The sequence below is a fragment of the Meriones unguiculatus genome, chromosome 8 (assembly GCF_030254825.1).
Source record: "Meriones unguiculatus strain TT.TT164.6M chromosome 8, Bangor_MerUng_6.1, whole genome shotgun sequence".
Lineage (NCBI taxonomy): Eukaryota > Metazoa > Chordata > Mammalia > Rodentia > Muridae > Meriones > Meriones unguiculatus.
In genome coordinates this window covers 122,541,539-122,558,976 of record NC_083356.1, presented here as the reverse complement: position 1 = coordinate 122,558,976, position 17,438 = coordinate 122,541,539, and the positions used below count along the sequence as shown (strand labels likewise).

Below are 17,438 nucleotides of genomic sequence, written 5' to 3'. Positions count from 1 at the left end.
CATTTTTGTAAAAACTGAACATTTTAATTATGATATATATCACTGCAGAATGCAGGTCTATAAATGTCATGATGGCTTTGGCAAGAATGTATTTTGCTTTATAAGGAAATTGTTTGGCTCACTCACTGACTCCTTGTTTATATACATTGAGACTCCTTTGAAGATTTCTCAGATAACATGGGCAGACCTTTCTGATGTCATTCAGTTGTTTTGGCTATAATGACAGTCTAAAAACACTCATGAAATCTCAAAACAACTAATTTACTTAGCCAAAGGCACCATTTTCATTAGTGAAAAAGAAATGAACACATAAATACATTTAAAACAAGACGTAATGTACAATCATAAACAAACATTCATTACAACCTAGTGCTGCCCTGATTCATTAAAAATTGATGAAAAAAGCTACACATGGGTTTTCTTCATTTAAATGAAAGGTTTCTGTATACTTAATGGATATGTATAATAATCAATATTTAGAGATTACAAATAAAATGCTGCCATAAACTAAACACTGCTCACTGGTATTTGAGCAGACGGGATGCTAAAATGACCCACCAACAAAGAATAATTTTAAACGTCATACCCTGGTGTTTGCATCTGACTCATTAATCTCTTCAAATGTTAGGTGTTACGTGTGGAGAGAAATGAATCATTTATTGTTTATCAAGGGGAGCAGCTGTTAGCTTCATCCAGTGTGTTAAAACCTTTAATGACATCTATAAATGGAAAAAGAACCAGGGAGTTCTCCCTTCAGCTGTCATTCCAGCAGCTGGCCGTACCATCAACTCACTGTGATAGAAAAGAAAAAAATGCCCTGTATGGAAAGACACCTTAAAGCTTGAGAATACATAATTCCCTGATTTGGGGATATTTGCTCATTCAGCAGATATTCACGGAGCATCCATGAGGCCTAAGGGCTATATAGAGTGAACACACAGACCCTCAACACAAGAGGCAGGCCTTCACCGAGCTTCCATCTGGGGGCGCATTTAAGAGCACCAGCCATTGAAACTTTAGCGTCTTCACAGCTCTGCTAAGTTCTGAATGTAACAAAGGACTTGAAAAATCTTATAATGCCGTCTAGATAGAAATGAAGGGACAGTTGGGGGAGAAGCAGGGTCTATTCACATAGCCCAGGCTGCCCTAAACTCACTGTGTAGTTGAGAATGATTTTTGGACCTCCGCCTCACAGGATCACAGGTGTGTGCCACTATGCCTGGATGAGTTCTTTGAAACCGTGTCTTCATTCCCGTTGGTGTTCCATTATCAACAGCGTAAATTATGACTCCAGTTTTACATTTTCTTTAACAATGCCTGCTTTCTACATGTTCTGGATGATACAGTAGCTCAACCCTGATTTTACTCTTTGGGGTTAGCATTTTTCTCATAGGATACATCTGTTCTGTTTTTAAACTTTTTACTTTGTGCAAGGTACATTTCAGCACTTAAAGTCACAAAATATTCCTAGTATGTATGTGAGTCTTTTCTTTCCCCAAAGACTTAACTGTTTTTCTTTGGTCTTGATTTCTTTTTTTAACCTTTATCTTTTTTTAATGTCTATTTTTTTATTAATAATTCAATTTACATCTGAGTCATAGGCTCCTCCCTCCTCTCTTCCCAGTCCCACTCTCTCTCCTGAATCCCTTCTCCCTTATTCCTCAGAATAGGGGAGTCCCCCTACCCAGACATCCCAGCTCATCTATTCACATGAGGACTGAGTTTAAACTTCTTCTTTTATCTTATTTTTATTATTGTTACTTCACACCCCTTGTATGGCAAGATAGAATGTGAATGGATTTGATAATTCAGTAGTAATTATAGTTTTCCCACCTAATGATAGATATAATTTAGAATATTTTAGAAAATTAAGTTTCTTTGAATCTGTTATTTCAGTTATGATGGAGGTATCATTTAAAAGTTTATTAAATAAGATATAAAAATAAGTACATTATGTTGCCTACTTGGAAAAGAAAATTCTGTTTTGAATAGAAAGTGACATTTTGTGTTTTAAACACTCACTGCTTATGAGAATTAAAATGAACTCACCTCATATTCTTGACCTTGGCATCATTATTTCAGATAGCCAAGTAGCTTGACACTAGGCCATTTTTAGAGGAGTGACTCATTTTTATGATCCATTTTTTTTTCCTATTAGTTCAGTAAGTATTTTCTTGCGGATACCCTTTATTAGCGTATCTTCCAAGACTTTCTATATTTCAAAGCTTTCGGCCTCACCTGAACGTCTTGTTTCTTAGCACTTTCCTTAGTGACCAGAAGTTCCAGTTGTTACTTTCAATCTCAGACAGCTGAACAACACTCCTTTCCAAACCAGCTCTCCTAAATTCCGGTTGGTAGAGCCGGTGTCTATATTTAGCTGGTGGGATTAGATTGCAAAGGCTTCAGGCTGCGCAGGGCACACTGATCTGCCTTTTTACAGCTAGACCTGTGTGCAGCAAGGAGCGAAGACCTTCAGTGTCCTCTTCCTTATCCAGGTTCCTCACAGGATGGATTCCCAGCGGGAGCTTGCGGAGGAACTCCGGCTTTACCAGTCCACCCTTCTCCAGGATGGTCTAAAAGATCTCCTGGAAGAGAAAAAATTCATCGACTGCACCCTGAAAGCGGGTGACAGGAACCTTCCTTGCCACAGACTGATCCTGTCCGCCTGCAGCCCTTACTTCCGCGAGTACTTCTTATCCGAAATTGAGGAGGAGAAGAAAAAGGAGGTAGCGCTTGAGAACGTGGACCCCGCGATCCTGGACCTGATCATCAAATACCTGTACTCGGCCAGTATCGACCTCAACGACGGAAACGTGCAGGACATCTTCGCGCTGTCCAGCCGCTTCCAGATCCCGTCCGTGTTCACCGTCTGCGTGTCCTACCTGCAGAAGAGACTGGCTCCCGGCAACTGTCTGGCCATCCTGCGGCTGGGGCTTCTCCTCGACTGCCCGAGGCTTGCCATCTCCGCCCGGGAGTTCGTGTCGGACCGCTTCCCGCAGATTTCCAAGGAGGAAGACTTCCTGCAGCTGTCCCCGCAGGAGCTCATCTCCGTCATTTCCAACGACAGCCTCAACGTGGAGAAGGAGGAGGTGGTGTTCGAGGCAGTGATGAAGTGGGTGCGGACGGACAAAGAGAACAGGGCCAAGAGCCTCAGCGAGGTGTTCGATTGTGTTCGTTTTCGCCTCATGGCCGAAAAGTACTTCAAAGACCATGTTGAAAAGGACGACATGATTAAGAGCAACCCAGAGATCCAGAAAAAAATCAAGGTTCTGAAGGATGCCTTCGCAGGCAAACTCCCAGAGCCTAGTAAAAATGCCGAGAAGGCGGGCGCGGGCGAGATGAACGGTGACGTTGGCGACGAAGACCTTCTTCCCGGTTACCTGAACGACATTCCCAGGCACGGGATGTTCGTCAAAGACCTCATCCTCCTGGTCAACGACACAGCCGCCGTGGCCTATGACCCCACGGAAAACGAGTGTTACCTCACAGCCCTAGCGGAGCAGATTCCCAGAAATCATTCCAGTATCGTTACCCAGCAGAACCAGATCTACGTGGTCGGGGGCCTGTACGTGGATGAGGAAAACAAGGATCAGCCCCTGCAGTCATACTTCTTCCAGGTAAGGAGGCCGAGGCCGGATTCGCCATCCCTAGCCAGTCTGTGATGGGGGGGGGGCTTGCTTACATATTGCTCACATTGATAACCTCCTGTGCCCTCTTAACTCTGAACCTTAAGAGTGTTGGCAGAAACACTTAATATTTAATAAGACAATATTTAATAAGAAGGTGTGGTGAAGGAGTCGTTATACCTAACTCACTCTTTTCTTTGCACTCTTTTACTCCAATGCTGTTTAGGTAGCTGCTGGTAATTTTAATCTTTCAGAGCTCAGTATTTTGGGTAAAAAACTGAATTTATAATCTTTAACACTATTACCAGATAAATAGGTTAGGATCTTTTCCTAAAGTTATTTGCCTATAACACAGTGCTTTACACATTGCAAGGAAGTTGGGATTTGTCTGCTTTTCTTTTTCCCTTTAATTGGAGGTTTAGGGAAGTAGCATTTCATTTCCTGTTTATTGTCACTGTATTAAAGATTTTATTGAAGAAAATGACTCGTATGTATATTTGCCTATAACACAGTGCTTTACACATTGCAAGGAAGTTGGGATTTGTCTGCTTTTCTTTTTCCCTTTAATTGGAGGTTTAGGGAAGTAGCATTTCATTTCCTGTTTATTGTCACTGTATTAAAGATTTTATTGAAGAAAATGACTCGTATGTATATTCTGCACACTTTGGATTGTGCCAAAAAAAAGATCTGTCTCCACAAGTGTCACACTTGAATTGCATTTAGAAGATATTATCTATGATATTACATTTATTAAAATTTGAGAGATAATTATAACTTAATTATCTGTTTGGTGTAACCATAAAAACTTCCAGGAGAGCAAAATCCCCCTAAACTAACCAACCCTTTCTAGTTTATTTGAGGAGAATTTGCTTCATACCATTGATGCGCTGTACTTTGCAGTCACTCGGTGACTGAACCCTGAACCTTCAGTATTGCCAATACCAACACTTCGCGGCTTGGGGTTAGATCAGTGAGAATTTGTTTAGTTCCTGGCGAATTGTGGCCTGGGGTTTTCAGGCACCTAAATTGGGAAGACCAGAGATAAGCAAGGGTAGAATGTCACACCACAGTCACCACATGCTCTCAAAATACACAACACACCATGCGTTCACAAATCCTACCTATCACCAGCTTGCTCTCATGTCAGAAAAATGCAGTCACAGTGATGTATACTAGTCGCGGCTCTTGATTTTCTAAGTTCCAGTGAAAGACACTAGCAAAAGTATTTGAATCTGACTCAGAAATCTCCCCAAACCCTAATTTCAAATTCAGATTAACTTTAGAAATGGCAAATTCAATGAAAAAGACTGTAAGTGTATCTAGGAAGTGAAAAATATCAAACCACAAATGGATAAGTAGGCACAAACAGACAGACAGATAGGTCAGACAGATATATAACCATAGATTCAGGGAACAGTTACAGCATAGACTAAGTCTCAACACCCCTGCAGGCTTAGTCCACTTTATATTAGTATGTTGACTATAAGGCTGGGGACCTAGCTCACTGTTAGAGTTTACACAAGCACAAACACACACACAGGCACACACAGGCACACATACATGCACACACACACACCTTTTAAAAATATATCCAGAGTCCACACCCTCTTTATTTTCAAGTACTCATTTTAATATTTTTTCTCTCCATCCTATTATTTCCTTTTGTCTTTATTATGCATCAGTTTCCAAGTGAGATTACATGTCTGAGCATGAGACAAGGGTACCTTTCTCACTACTTCTAAAAGGCACAAATGTAGAACTGAATTAAAAATCATAAAAGAGCTTTGTATGCGGATTTTAGAGTTTGTATGTTTGTTTTTTTTTCTGCTTGGCTGCATGTGTAAGGTGTATTAAGTTCAGAGCGAATTCACATGTGCTGCAAACAGACTGTGGGAATTTCTGGCCTCATTAAGATTCCCTCTTCCGTGGAGTTAACAGATTGATCAGGTTTTAGACCGCACTAAGCTGTGGGCTATTCTAGGTATAAACCCTCATTTTAACAGTGAGGCAAGTGGCGTCTAGACAGGTTAAACAGCCTGAGAGCTCAGCCACTAAGGGAGCTGCCTGGCAACCTACTGATCCAGCGCTATAGAAAATGTTCCTGGGGTAAGATGGGAAGGTTGGTACTGCATATCTGCATGGGAACTGGGCGCTCAGCTTTCGGACTGTGATAAGCTGTTGATCCATTAAAAAAAAAAAAAAAAAAAAAAAAAAAGTACCCAAGCTGCATGAGACCCTGTCTCAAACAAACAAGAAAACACCTATAGGTTTATTAGAGAGTATGGTGTTGAAAACCACCTATAAAAAGCCATGTGAAGGCGGGCAAGCGACTTAACCTCTCTGTGCCTGGCAGGCAGCTGCGTGAGATTACATTCTGCGCATTTTGTACAGGACTTTTCACAGAGTGAGACTTCTATCAGTGTTTACTGTTATGTCTCCTCTGTTACAGAGGATTCCATACACACGCACACATACATGCACCCACACACCAGCTGTGCTAGGAATCCCGAGCTACATACCCTACAACACCTTCTTGACCAGAAGGGTTTTGTTTTGTTTTTCAAGAATGAAAACATTACAGTCACAGTCTGTAACGATGCGGAAACGAGTGACTGCAAAGCTGACCCTGGGCACCAGGGGACGAGCCCTAGGTCGCGGGTGTCCTTTGTTCTCAGAACTTTCACTGGCACTGCTAGCTCCGAGCCAGAAAGACTTCCATCGAAGCCCCTCCCTGGCCCTCCCGCAGCCTTTCCTCCTCCTGGCTGTCCTAGGTTCACAGTGAGCCCCAGTTTGGAGCATTTCCCCTCTGCTACCTGGCACAGGAAGCCGCAGCTGCCCCTCTCAGAGCCCCCTTGGCAGGGCTGCCCTAAAATGCAGAAAGGAGCGTGTGAAGGTTTTAGAACGAAGGTGCCAAACTGAAGGCCGGGCAGACCAGAGGGGGCCTAGTCCAGAGCGTGGCGCCGACAGGGCGGCAAAGCGGGTCACTTCTTAGCGTAAGCCAGAAAGAGGATATTTACGATGGCTCTGCCCAAGACCAGGGTATTGAAATGAGTATTTCCTGTACCCAAAACAATAAAACAGAAAGAGCCTAGGCATGTTTAGGAGACAGAAAAAGTGCTCTCGCCCAGCCTCTCAGTTGTCTGCGGACTGAGCGACAAGTGCAGCTGTCGAGGGTGCTGGCTCTGGGAGTGCGCTAAATATAGCATGCAGGGCTCATTGGTGTGCTGTGAGCCCTGCCAGACAGCCTGCCTTTCCCCGGTGCTTCCAAAGTGTTAAGATGCCTTGTTTCAAAACAAGGAACAAAAAAAAATTAATTTAAAAAAAATTAAAAAAACAAGGATTAAAAAAAAAAAAAAAAAAAAAACTTCAGGGAAAAATTTTTCCCCTGGGGAAACAGCACAGTTCTAACTAACCTAGCAATTCTGTTTTATTCTCTCTCTCTCTCTCTCTCTCTCTCTCTCTCTCTCTCTCTCTCTCTCTCTCTCTCTCTTTTTCCTTGATGTCTTTTTGGGAGTTTAGGCTTTGGTTTTGTTTTTTTCATGAGCCAAGCAGGTTTTCTCATTCTTTTTAGACATTTTGAGCTAAAATACTCTACTTTAGGATTATAGTTTTGCAAGATCTTCCACCGTCTCTGTAAATTTTGAACAATACGTGAAATCTTGAGTCCATTTCGGCTACACCTGGTAACATTGTTCTACCAATCCCCATAACTCGTGTTTTCTCTTCAGCTTGATAACATAACATCTGAGTGGGTCGGACTCCCACCGCTGCCATCAGCCAGGTGTCTGTTTGGTCTGGGAGAAGTAGATGGCAAAATCTACGTGGTGGCCGGCAAAGACCTTCAAACAGAGGCTTCTCTGGATTCCGTATTGTGCTATGATCCTGTGTAAGTTGATATCACATTCCCATAATGTTTATGCTCCGTAAGCATGCCTACCAAAAAGTCACATTTTCACCAGCTGGAACAGAAATCCTGTTATCATCTCATTCTAGGGCTGCAAAATGGAGTGAAGTGAAAAATCTCCCTATTAAAGTTTATGGCCATAACGTGATTTCACATAATGGGATGATCTACTGTCTAGGCGGAAAGACAGACGACAAGTAAGTGCTCTAAAGCTTCCTTTGCAGTTACGTTCACGTGAGTATTGCAAGGGCTTCTTCTCTTCTCTGAGACTACTTACTGAAACGGGACTTGGCTCTCTCAATGTCATATTTCGCAGATAAAAACGCAAATAAACTTGTGAAAAGTTATTAGAGGGAATTATAATTATTTTTCGCAGAAAAAAATGTTTTAAAGTCACTAGGCCAAATACATAGGAATGAGCACCATACCTCAACCACAAGCACCCTGACGGTGGGAGAGCACCATCCGGGGCACAGTCCATTCTCTGTTTAGCTGCTTTATAGCCACACTCCACCACACACGACCTAGTCAGTGAAACAGACGTAGATTAGCATTTAAGGTTTTTATTTTGATATTGTTCATGTGCGTGTATAAATAGTGCGGGGCGCACTTCCCAAAGCACATATATTGAGCTCAGGAGGCCGCGCTGATGAGCTGGTTCTCCTTCCCCCAAATGGGATCCAGGGCCTGAACCCAGGGCATCAGGCTGAAGGGACAGAGGCATCCCTACTTGCTAAGCCATCTCTCTAGTGCCAGTGGAGAAAAAGGTCCCACGTACTCTTTAACATGGCATTGAGCTATATCCATTAGCAAAAAGTACACAAAAACAATGTGGATTTGTACTTTATGCGCATGAGAGAGAATTCACATCCGTTTGAAACTGAAGGGCACAGTAACTGAAAGGAGCAGTTATTTCTCCAGCAAGAGAGAGTTATTCCCTCTCAGGTCTCCCACTCACTACTTGGAGCTAGTCCCTTGTGAGAAAACCAGGACACATCATCTCATCATGTATGAATGCATCTTGGCTTCTAGGCCAGGAGTTCTCATCTGTGAGTCACGACCCCTCCGGGGGCTGACTGACCCTTTCTTTCACAGTTGTACCAAAAAGAAAGTAAAACATGAAGTCCTGTGTCAAGCAACGATCTCTGCATTCTGGAGTTATTGGTCTTATTCAATTAAAATGATAACACAGCACAGAAAATGTGACCTAACAGGCAAAGATTTTTTAAAATTCTGTCCCTCCATATTCAAAGAGTGTATATCCTGAAATGAAATATCTTCCTTAATCTTTGCTTTTTCCATCAAACAAACAATTAAGGATGTACATGGATTTTCTCTCTGATTAAATGGAATGAACAATCTCTATTAAGTGCATTATGATTTTGGGAACACTGGAATCCTGCCAAAATGATTTAAATCGTTTGCTTCAACAACATTAGTAGCCAGAAAGTCAGTGTTAGTAAGCAGTCAGGTCTTCCAGAAATAACATATTAATCTCAAGAATCTTATTACCTAGACAGCATTGCCTAGCAAATGTCAAAGTCAAGAACTTTGAAATGAATCATTAGCTAAAAGTGGGGCTGAGGCTAGGGTGTAGCTCGATAGCACTTTCTAGAACATGGACGGCCTGGAGTCCAATCCCGTACATGGAGCCAGGCTTGGGTCTCACACTTAAGGGCCATTCCGAGTGCTTGGTGGGAGACTGGGGGACACACTGAATTGCCCCTAGTGGCTATGATTTTCTATTCTGCTTTCACCAAGACCTTGCCATAGTCAAGTCTAAAAGAAATGTTTACATCTGGTCTTTTTTTTTTTTTTTGGTTGAGTCCAAGTGTTTCTGCTGTCATTTAAGCAAATAAAACTTCTCATCATTAATCAGCCTACATGATTACTTATGTAATCTACAGTCCCAATGGTTTTTCTAATATAGGTCTCATATAGGCTAGACTCACTGAGAAAACCTTTTTTTTTCTTTCAGGGTTTGAACTCAAGGCCTCACGCATGCCTCATTAGCACTCTGCACTAAGCTACACCCCTTGCCCTAAACCGCCCCAGCTTCCTTTAAATGAAGTACTACATACTCAGAAACAGCAGTGAATCATTACAGTTGCTTTCACAGAAGGTTCTAAAACGAACATTTATTGTCTTTTTATATTCACAGAAAGTGTACAAACAGGGTATTCATCTACAACCCCAAGAAAGGAGACTGGAAAGATCTGGCTCCGATGAAAACCCCTCGTTCCATGTTTGGAGTGGCAATCCATAAAGGCAAAATTGTGATCGCGGGAGGTGTCACGGAAGATGGCCTTTCAGCTTCAGTCGAAGCTTTTGACCTCAAAACCAATAAGTGAGTTGCTTTGCTCCAGCGTATGAATCCTGTACGAGCTTGTTGCATTTGGGTAGCAACCACGCATGCTCAGTTGTGGGGTGAGGCAGCCGGAGAGCCTTGGGTGAAAGAGGAAGCATTTCCTACCCCCACGCCATGTGTTCGTCGCCAGGAATGTAGACTCACGATTTAAGGTCGGCATATTGTTTGCCTGACTGCACCCTGGCTCCATTCAGCCACTTTGCAAAGGCTTATTACCTCTAAAAACTGTATAAGCACAGACCAATAGGGATGTCGTAAGAACTGGTAGGGAACACGCAGTTTAAAGATTAAAAGATTAGGGCTGGAGAGATGGCTCAGTGGTTAAGAGCACTGGCTGCTCTTCCTGAGGACCCGGGTTCTATTCTCAGAAACCATACAGTAGCTGAAAACTGTCTATAACTCCAGATCCAGGGGATCTGACACACAGACATACATCAGGTAAAACCACTAATTCACATAAAATTAAAAAAATATTTATATATATATATATATATATATATATATATATATATATATATATAAAGAATTAGCCAGGCAGGGCGGTGCACACCTTTAATCCCAGAATTTGGAAGGCAGAGGCAGGTAGATCTCTAGTCTACAAAGTGAGATCCAAAACAGCCAGGACTACACACAGAGAAACCCTGTCTGAGGGGGAAAAAAATTAAAATATTTTTTTGGGGGGAGCATGGGCATATGGCTCACAACTTTAATCCCAGCACTTGGGAGGCAGAGGCATGTGGATCTCTGAGTTTGAGACGAGCCTGGTCTACACAGAGAAACCATGTCTTGAACAAGCCCCTTCCCCCCCAAATTAAAAGATTTTCACTCGTTAACAACTACCATTCATAAACTATGATGCTTTGTAAGTTTCTTAATTTTTTACTTTTAAGTTTTTATTAGACTAATGTGAGAAGATTCTTGACTGATTTTTTATATAAAATTAATCTAAAATTTTAAGCTTACACACTTAGGTAAATACACACCTAGGTAAGCTTTATATTCCTGCATTAGGGATAAAAAATTAGGGCAGTGTTATTACTTTTTTGAAAAATCCAAATATATATGATTATTAGATAATTTTCGTATCTGCAAATCACAATGAATTTTCACAAAACTACCTTTGTTTTGGATTTTTTTTTTTTTTTCGAGACAGGATTTCTCTGCCTTGGCTGTTCTGGACTTGCTTTGTAGACCAGGCTGGCCTTGAACTCATAGTGATTACAGGCGTGCATCACTATGCCTGGCCAAACCTAGATTTAAATGAGCATTAAAAATTATGTTTAGCCGAGCAAGGTGGTACATGTCTGCAATCCCAGCACTCAGGGAGGCAGAGGCAGGTGGATCGCTGTGAGTTGGAGGCCAGCCTGGTCTACAAAGCAAGTCCAGGACAGCCAAAGGCTACACAGTGAAACCCTATCTCAAAAGACAAAACAAAATTATGTTCTTGAAGACTCTATATAAAGGGTAAGTGCTCCAATGCATAAAAGCTTAAATCTGCTGAACTCAGCGGGGCACAACTTTGATTAGCAGTATTAGGGAGTCAGAGGCACACAAGTCTCTGAGTTCCAGGCCAGTCAGAGCCACAGAGTGAAACTGTGCTGCAAACAAACAAGAGTAATCCTGCACACAAAACTATAAGCCCCGTGGCTTTAGTTTCACACCTGTTTGTGGATGTGTGTCTGCACACACAGAGACACACACCCAGCCGGTGAAAAAAATAACAAAATTACACCAAAATGCTGTGTTTATGTACTTTTTATACTTACTGAATTTTCAATAAACTACCTAGATGGGAAGTGATGACGGAATTTCCCCAAGAAAGAAGCTCCGTCAGCCTCGTCAGCCTGGCGGGGTCCCTGTATGCCATTGGCGGTTTTGCGATGATTCAGCTGGAGTCGAAAGAGTTTGCACCCACTGAAGTCAATGACATATGGAAGTAAGTTTCCCTCAGCCTAATTCTTTGAACCAAGTAGTAAGTCAGATAACCGATAAGCAATTCAGCCAGATTTTCCCATCACGCAAGCTCCATCTCAGTGGTAAACTATACATTTCAACCTAACTGAACTTTCGAGTCTGCCACTTGTTGACCAAGTGCTGCTTGCGTTAGCTGTGAGACTAAGGAAAGAAGTCATCCAGACTGGTGTCTTGATTTTTTGTTGTCTTTTTCAAACATTATTTTCTGTATATGGGTGCTTTGCCTGTATGCATGTCCCTACACCGCATGCCTGTGTGATACATTTTCAGGCCAGGAGAGGGCCCTGGATCCCCTGTGGCTGGAGACACAGACAGCTGTGAGTCACCATGTGGGTGCTGGGTCCTCTGAAGAACAGCCAGTCCCTCTACCGCTGAGCCACCTTTCCAGCCCTAGGCGGGTTTACTTGTAAAATGAGTAAGGACAGTTGAGCTCTTCTGCCCAATTCTGGCTTTAAGAGTGTAATGCTTCAGTCACCCAGTAGGGCAGAGAGATTTGCTTTCCTTCACAATAGTTCATTTCCTAAGAAAACACAGAAGTAGGGGCCGGAGAGATAGCTCTGTAGTTAAGAGCACTGGCTTCTCTTCCTGAGGACCTGGGTTCAATTCCCAGCACTTACATGGCAGCCCATATCTGTCTGTAACAGCTCCAGAGGCTCTAACACCCTCACACAGATATACATGCAGGCACATTAAACACCAATGCACATTAAAAAAATAATCATTTTGAAACTATTTTAACAAAGAAAGCAATGAAGAAATGTTTAGACTAGTGTCTTACTTGAGTTCATTAAGTATAATTTATTTTTCCAATTTTTTTGATGATTCAGTTAGTAGACGCTTTTTTTTTCTTTCAGTTTCTTTGAGATTGTTTTTTTTTTTTTGTTTTGTTTTGTTTTGTTTTGTTTTTATAACAGCCCTGGCCATCCTGGAACTTCCTTTGTAGACCAAGCTGGTCTCAAACTCAGAGATCCACCAGCTTCTGCCTCCCCAGTGTTGGGATCAAAGGCATGGGCCACCATGTCTGGCAGTAAATGCTTTTTTAAAAAGAAAAAAGAGAAAGTAGCTATCCATTTTACCACCCAGACAGCTGCTGGGCAATTCTCCCAAGTATGCAGCAGTTACTCAACTGGACTATTTTAGTCAAAGAATGTTTTTTAAAGGGCAGGGGACACTCTTACCATAGTGTCGGTCAGATACAGTAAATATCAAATGGAAACCAAGACCTATCCGGGAAGTCACAGGAGCCTAAGTGTCCCGTCAGGATGCTTACTGCGATAGCCCAGACACTGTGCTTGCCGTCTGACTTTCGGGACGGGGCTCTTGGGTGCCTAAGGAGAAAGTCCATGCTGCACGCGCTTCTAGAAACAGCCACGCTCGTGCTCTCCCATCAGCCCAAAACCAGCCTTACTGCCACGGCCGGAGGTCTTCAAGGAGACTGTTCTCAGGCTGCCTGGCGCCCTGCTCTCCAGAGTTCGGCTTGTAGGGCACCAGTACCATTGGCTTCCCTTGGGACTGTTGGAGGTGCAGAATCTTGGACCCCACCTCAGACTTCCTGAATCAGAAGTGGCATTTTAACAAGACTCCTACTTGCTTCATTGGCATTAGTCTGTGTCCAGTCAGTGAAGGCAGAGCACTGCACTTGAGACCCAAAGGTGGCTATTATCTGTTCTAGACCCAAACCAGCAGGGCTGAAAGGCTGGCAGCTTCTCCAAATCACTCTTAGGTGCCTTAACATTTCCTGATGGGCAGACAGTTCATGACAGGGCACAGGGTACCCTAGAGCTCTATAATTCAATCTCATGTATGTATATCCATCCATCCATACATACATACACTTAAAAATCCTTCCCTGATGATGTAGTAACTAGTTGTGTTGAGGAAAAAGTGGCTATAAAACATAGTCCATTGCAATCTCTCTTTCCCTCAAAAGAGATTTAAAAAAAAAAAAACAACAAAAACCCTAGAGATTTACAAGGATCATGGATGCTAGAACTGGCAAGAGGGTGAGATACAGAAATACTGGGATCAACAGAAACAGAATGAAATAATGGAAGCATTAGAGGTTTAACAGGTGCCAGGGGTGAATAAGCAGTGGTTCCTGAACCCTGACTGTAGAGCAATCTCTGCAACACTTCTGAAATATACCAGAGCTGGGCCTTAACACACAAACTGATTATGCCCAGATTCTGAAGCTCAGACCCAAAAATCACTATTTCCTGAAACCTCAGGTGATCTGATGTGCAGACGAACTTTGAAAAACACTGATGGGAGGCAACTATGCCAGCAACTACCTAACCCTCACATGAGCCACTAGGTTCTGACGTAGTCTAAGGCCATGCTGCCCCAGCAACAGGAAACAGTAGGCAGCAAGGGGAAGAAAAGTACAGCACTTCCTGCTAAATGGGCCCCTTACAGTTGCTAGGAGAACCTCAAAAAGGAATCGTGTGCCTGTGACTCATCTTTCTGTTTGGGCAGTAGTTCCCAGACTTGCCTGCACAGTGGAATCACTACAGAGGCACCAGACCCTCTCTCCCACCCCTGCTGATGGGTTATGCTGTTCTGAGGTGTAGTTTGAGCTTTGGAAACATGACAGATCCCCAAAATAATTCTACATGTGCAGAAGAGTTTGAAAACCACTAGATTGGGGACACATCCATCACTGTTTTGCTTAGCAGCGGAAATGGAAATTTGGATGATTCTGATGGGGTAATACCTAGAGTGATAACACTCATTTGGTTGCAGTACTTGCCAAATTTTCAAAAAATTCTCATCCCCAGATCACATGTCAGACCAATAATGTCTCTGGTGAGGGACCAGGCAGGAGCTTTTTTTTTTTTAGCATCTCCAAGTGGTTCCATTGTTTAGTCAAACTTGAGAATTCATGATTACTTCAGTACTTCCCAAAGCAATGTCAACAACACCTGGGTTTGCTAGACATTACGAATTCTCAGGGTGGGAGAGATGGCTCAGAGGTGAAGAGCACAGGCTGCTCTTCCCACGAGACCAGGCTTAATTCCCAACACCCACATGGCGCCTTACAACCATCTGTAACTCTAATCCCACAGATCCAACTCCCTGGCCTCTGAAGTCACTTACACATGTGACTCACAGATGGACATGCAGGGAAAACACCCATACACATAAAATCAAAACAAATGTTTAAGAATGCAGATCCTCAGGCCTGACTTTTGGACAGGGTGGGAGCCGGCAATTGAACCAAGCTCTGCAAGTCTTCTGTGAGTGCTACTGACCTGGAAGCAGATGGCTGTCCGTTTGTCCACTGCTTCCTAGTGAACCTGCGAAGCCACACACACAAAGAGTCAAGAAAACAACCAACTAACAAACCACACTCTAATCCCCTCAAACCTCCTATTGTGGTGTGTAAAATAAACTTCCATTGCACTTTGAGATAGGATCTCATTCAGTAGCCTCAAACTCATTATAGCTCAGGCTGGCCTCAAATTCCAGTGAAATGTCAAGCACATATTTTAAGGTAATGCAGATTCTATCTTGAGTACTCAGAGATGAAGACCAGTTCTCAGGAGAGGCCAGGGCATAGCCCTCAAACAACAGTGGGAAAAGGGATCATTTTAAGGAGTCAACATGGTATCAGGTACCTACCACAAGAGGCACTAGGACGTGAAAATGACTGAAATCCCGACTCAGGCTAGTTCCTGCTCTTCTAAGTTCTCTGTCTTAAGAGTCTGCTCCCCCGGACTCCTCTCCAACAGTCTTCAGTAGTGGCAGGGTGGATGACAAACCGCTCGGCTATCTAGTACCTTTTCTGGACAGTCCAATTCCAATAATAATGGCCACAGTACAGGTCTGTGCTTATTCAGTGTGCACACTTTGAAAGGAATTCAAGGAGGTTGTGGGGTTTTAGTTTTTCAGAGATCCCATTTTTATACTGAATACATGACACAAAACTCTCATTAAAGGCTACTTATTGTTTTGTTTTGTTTTTTTTTCTTTTCTTCCATCAGGTATGAAGATGATAAAAAAGAGTGGGCTGGGATGCTGAAGGAGATACGTTATGCTTCAGGGGCTAGTTGCCTAGGAACACGCTTAAATCTGTTCAAATTGTCTAAACTATAAACAAGGTGACAAAAACAATAGTTTGAGAGGTGGCTTGTTGGGACAGGAGGGCTTTAATTTATTGCCTTTCTCTAAGCCTGTAGGATGATTCATGCAGGTTTACAGCTATTCATGTAGAGTTTCTATGACGTAAAACAGTGCAGCTGAAATCTCCAGAGATTTTCCAGTGTGCCAGGTAGACAGCCATTTGCTAAGAAGTTTAGTATTCAGTTGAACAATGTATGTTTATTAAACTTTTCTCCAAGAGGTGAGCTTTCTAAATCTGAGCTGTTTACTAATCCTTTGTATTCTGAAGATACATTTACACTTGTTTTCTATTGTAAATGAAATGCATATGTCTACATTCTAAAGAGATGTCTTTCCCTGTCTTGAGCTATGACAGGAATCTTGTGCCTTATAATGAAGATGACTGGAAATGCTGTTTAAGAAGTACAATAAATGAGTCTCCAGTCCTTTTCTCAATGCTTTTTGCGACACTGGTGTATTATTTCCCAATCAAAATGTAGTATCTTTGTATGTATCTGTTGACAATGTATGCATGCGTGCACGTGCCAGTGTTTGTGTGGAGGTCAGAGGGCAAGCACTGGTGTCTGTCTTCGCTTCCCACATTACTAGAGACCGCTCTTTGCTGCTTCTCCCCTGTGCAGGAGAGCTGGCCTGCAAGCTTCTGTGTGGATTCCTGTCTGCCTCCCACCTTCCTGCAGGAGCACTCATGCTATGTGCCAATCATTTTTGTGGGTTCTAGGGATTTGAACTCAAGTTCTCAGCTTCCGAGGCAAGCATGTTTATCTGCTGGTCCAGCTCTGCTGCCCCACGCAGCTTCAATTTAAAACCCAACCAATTACAGTCTCCACATTAAGCACAGCAGCTGTAATGGGGAGTGATCTTTAAGCTGCTAAGGCAGAAGGTGATTTGACGGGAGCGTACGCAGTCACTGGTTCAATCTGTAGCTTTAGCTACATGAAAGGGCTGCTCATTTGCTAAACTTCCAACAGCAAGAGAGGTGACTGAGCCAAGTGTGCCGGCACATGTCTGAAACCCCAGATCTTGAGAGACATCACACTAGGACTGCCGGAACAACCAAGTTTGAGCCCAGCTTGGGTAACAGAGTAAGGGTCCACCTGGAGGAATATAAGGCTATGCACCCAATTTTTCTTGGGGTTACAGACTCTTCAGTCTACCACAGTCATCAGATTCAACCCTGTACGTGATCAGCCCTTGGATCCTACCACACATCTGCATATGGACAGATCTTCCAGAGGTGTGTGGGCATTCTTTGTTGGCTATATCCCCCACTCCATCCACACTCTTCTCCAATCGCACTTGAAGTAATGCCATGCAGTCACATGCTATTAAATCCAATGACGACTTCCATAATTCTTTCTGGAGCCTGGACCTCCCTGTGACCTCCCAACTCACTGAGTAGACATCTTAGATGCTAGGAAAATGTCACAAACATGTCTGAACAAAC

The 17,438-nt window shown here is 42.9% G+C and overlaps 1 protein-coding gene across 4 annotated transcripts in view; it reads left to right on the top strand.

Annotated features, from left to right (window-relative positions):
• The window catches only part of Bbs5 (Bardet-Biedl syndrome 5), a 42,336-nt gene extending 25,907 nt beyond the window's left edge, over nucleotides 1-16,429 (top strand). For all 4 annotated transcript variants that reach the window (XM_021635591.2, XM_021635595.2, XM_021635593.2 and 1 more), the window contains 6 exons: nucleotides 2,496-3,617; nucleotides 7,355-7,512; nucleotides 7,620-7,727; nucleotides 9,692-9,877; nucleotides 11,688-11,834; nucleotides 15,856-16,429. In XM_021635591.2, coding sequence (XP_021491266.1) covers nucleotides 2,496-3,617; nucleotides 7,355-7,512; nucleotides 7,620-7,727; nucleotides 9,692-9,877; nucleotides 11,688-11,834; nucleotides 15,856-15,967 — 1,833 coding nt within the window. In that variant the 3' untranslated portion in view covers nucleotides 15,968-16,429. The remainder of the gene's footprint in view (nucleotides 1-2,495; nucleotides 3,618-7,354; nucleotides 7,513-7,619; nucleotides 7,728-9,691; nucleotides 9,878-11,687; nucleotides 11,835-15,855) is intronic.
• The last annotated feature ends 1,009 nt before the right edge of the window (nucleotides 16,430-17,438 follow it).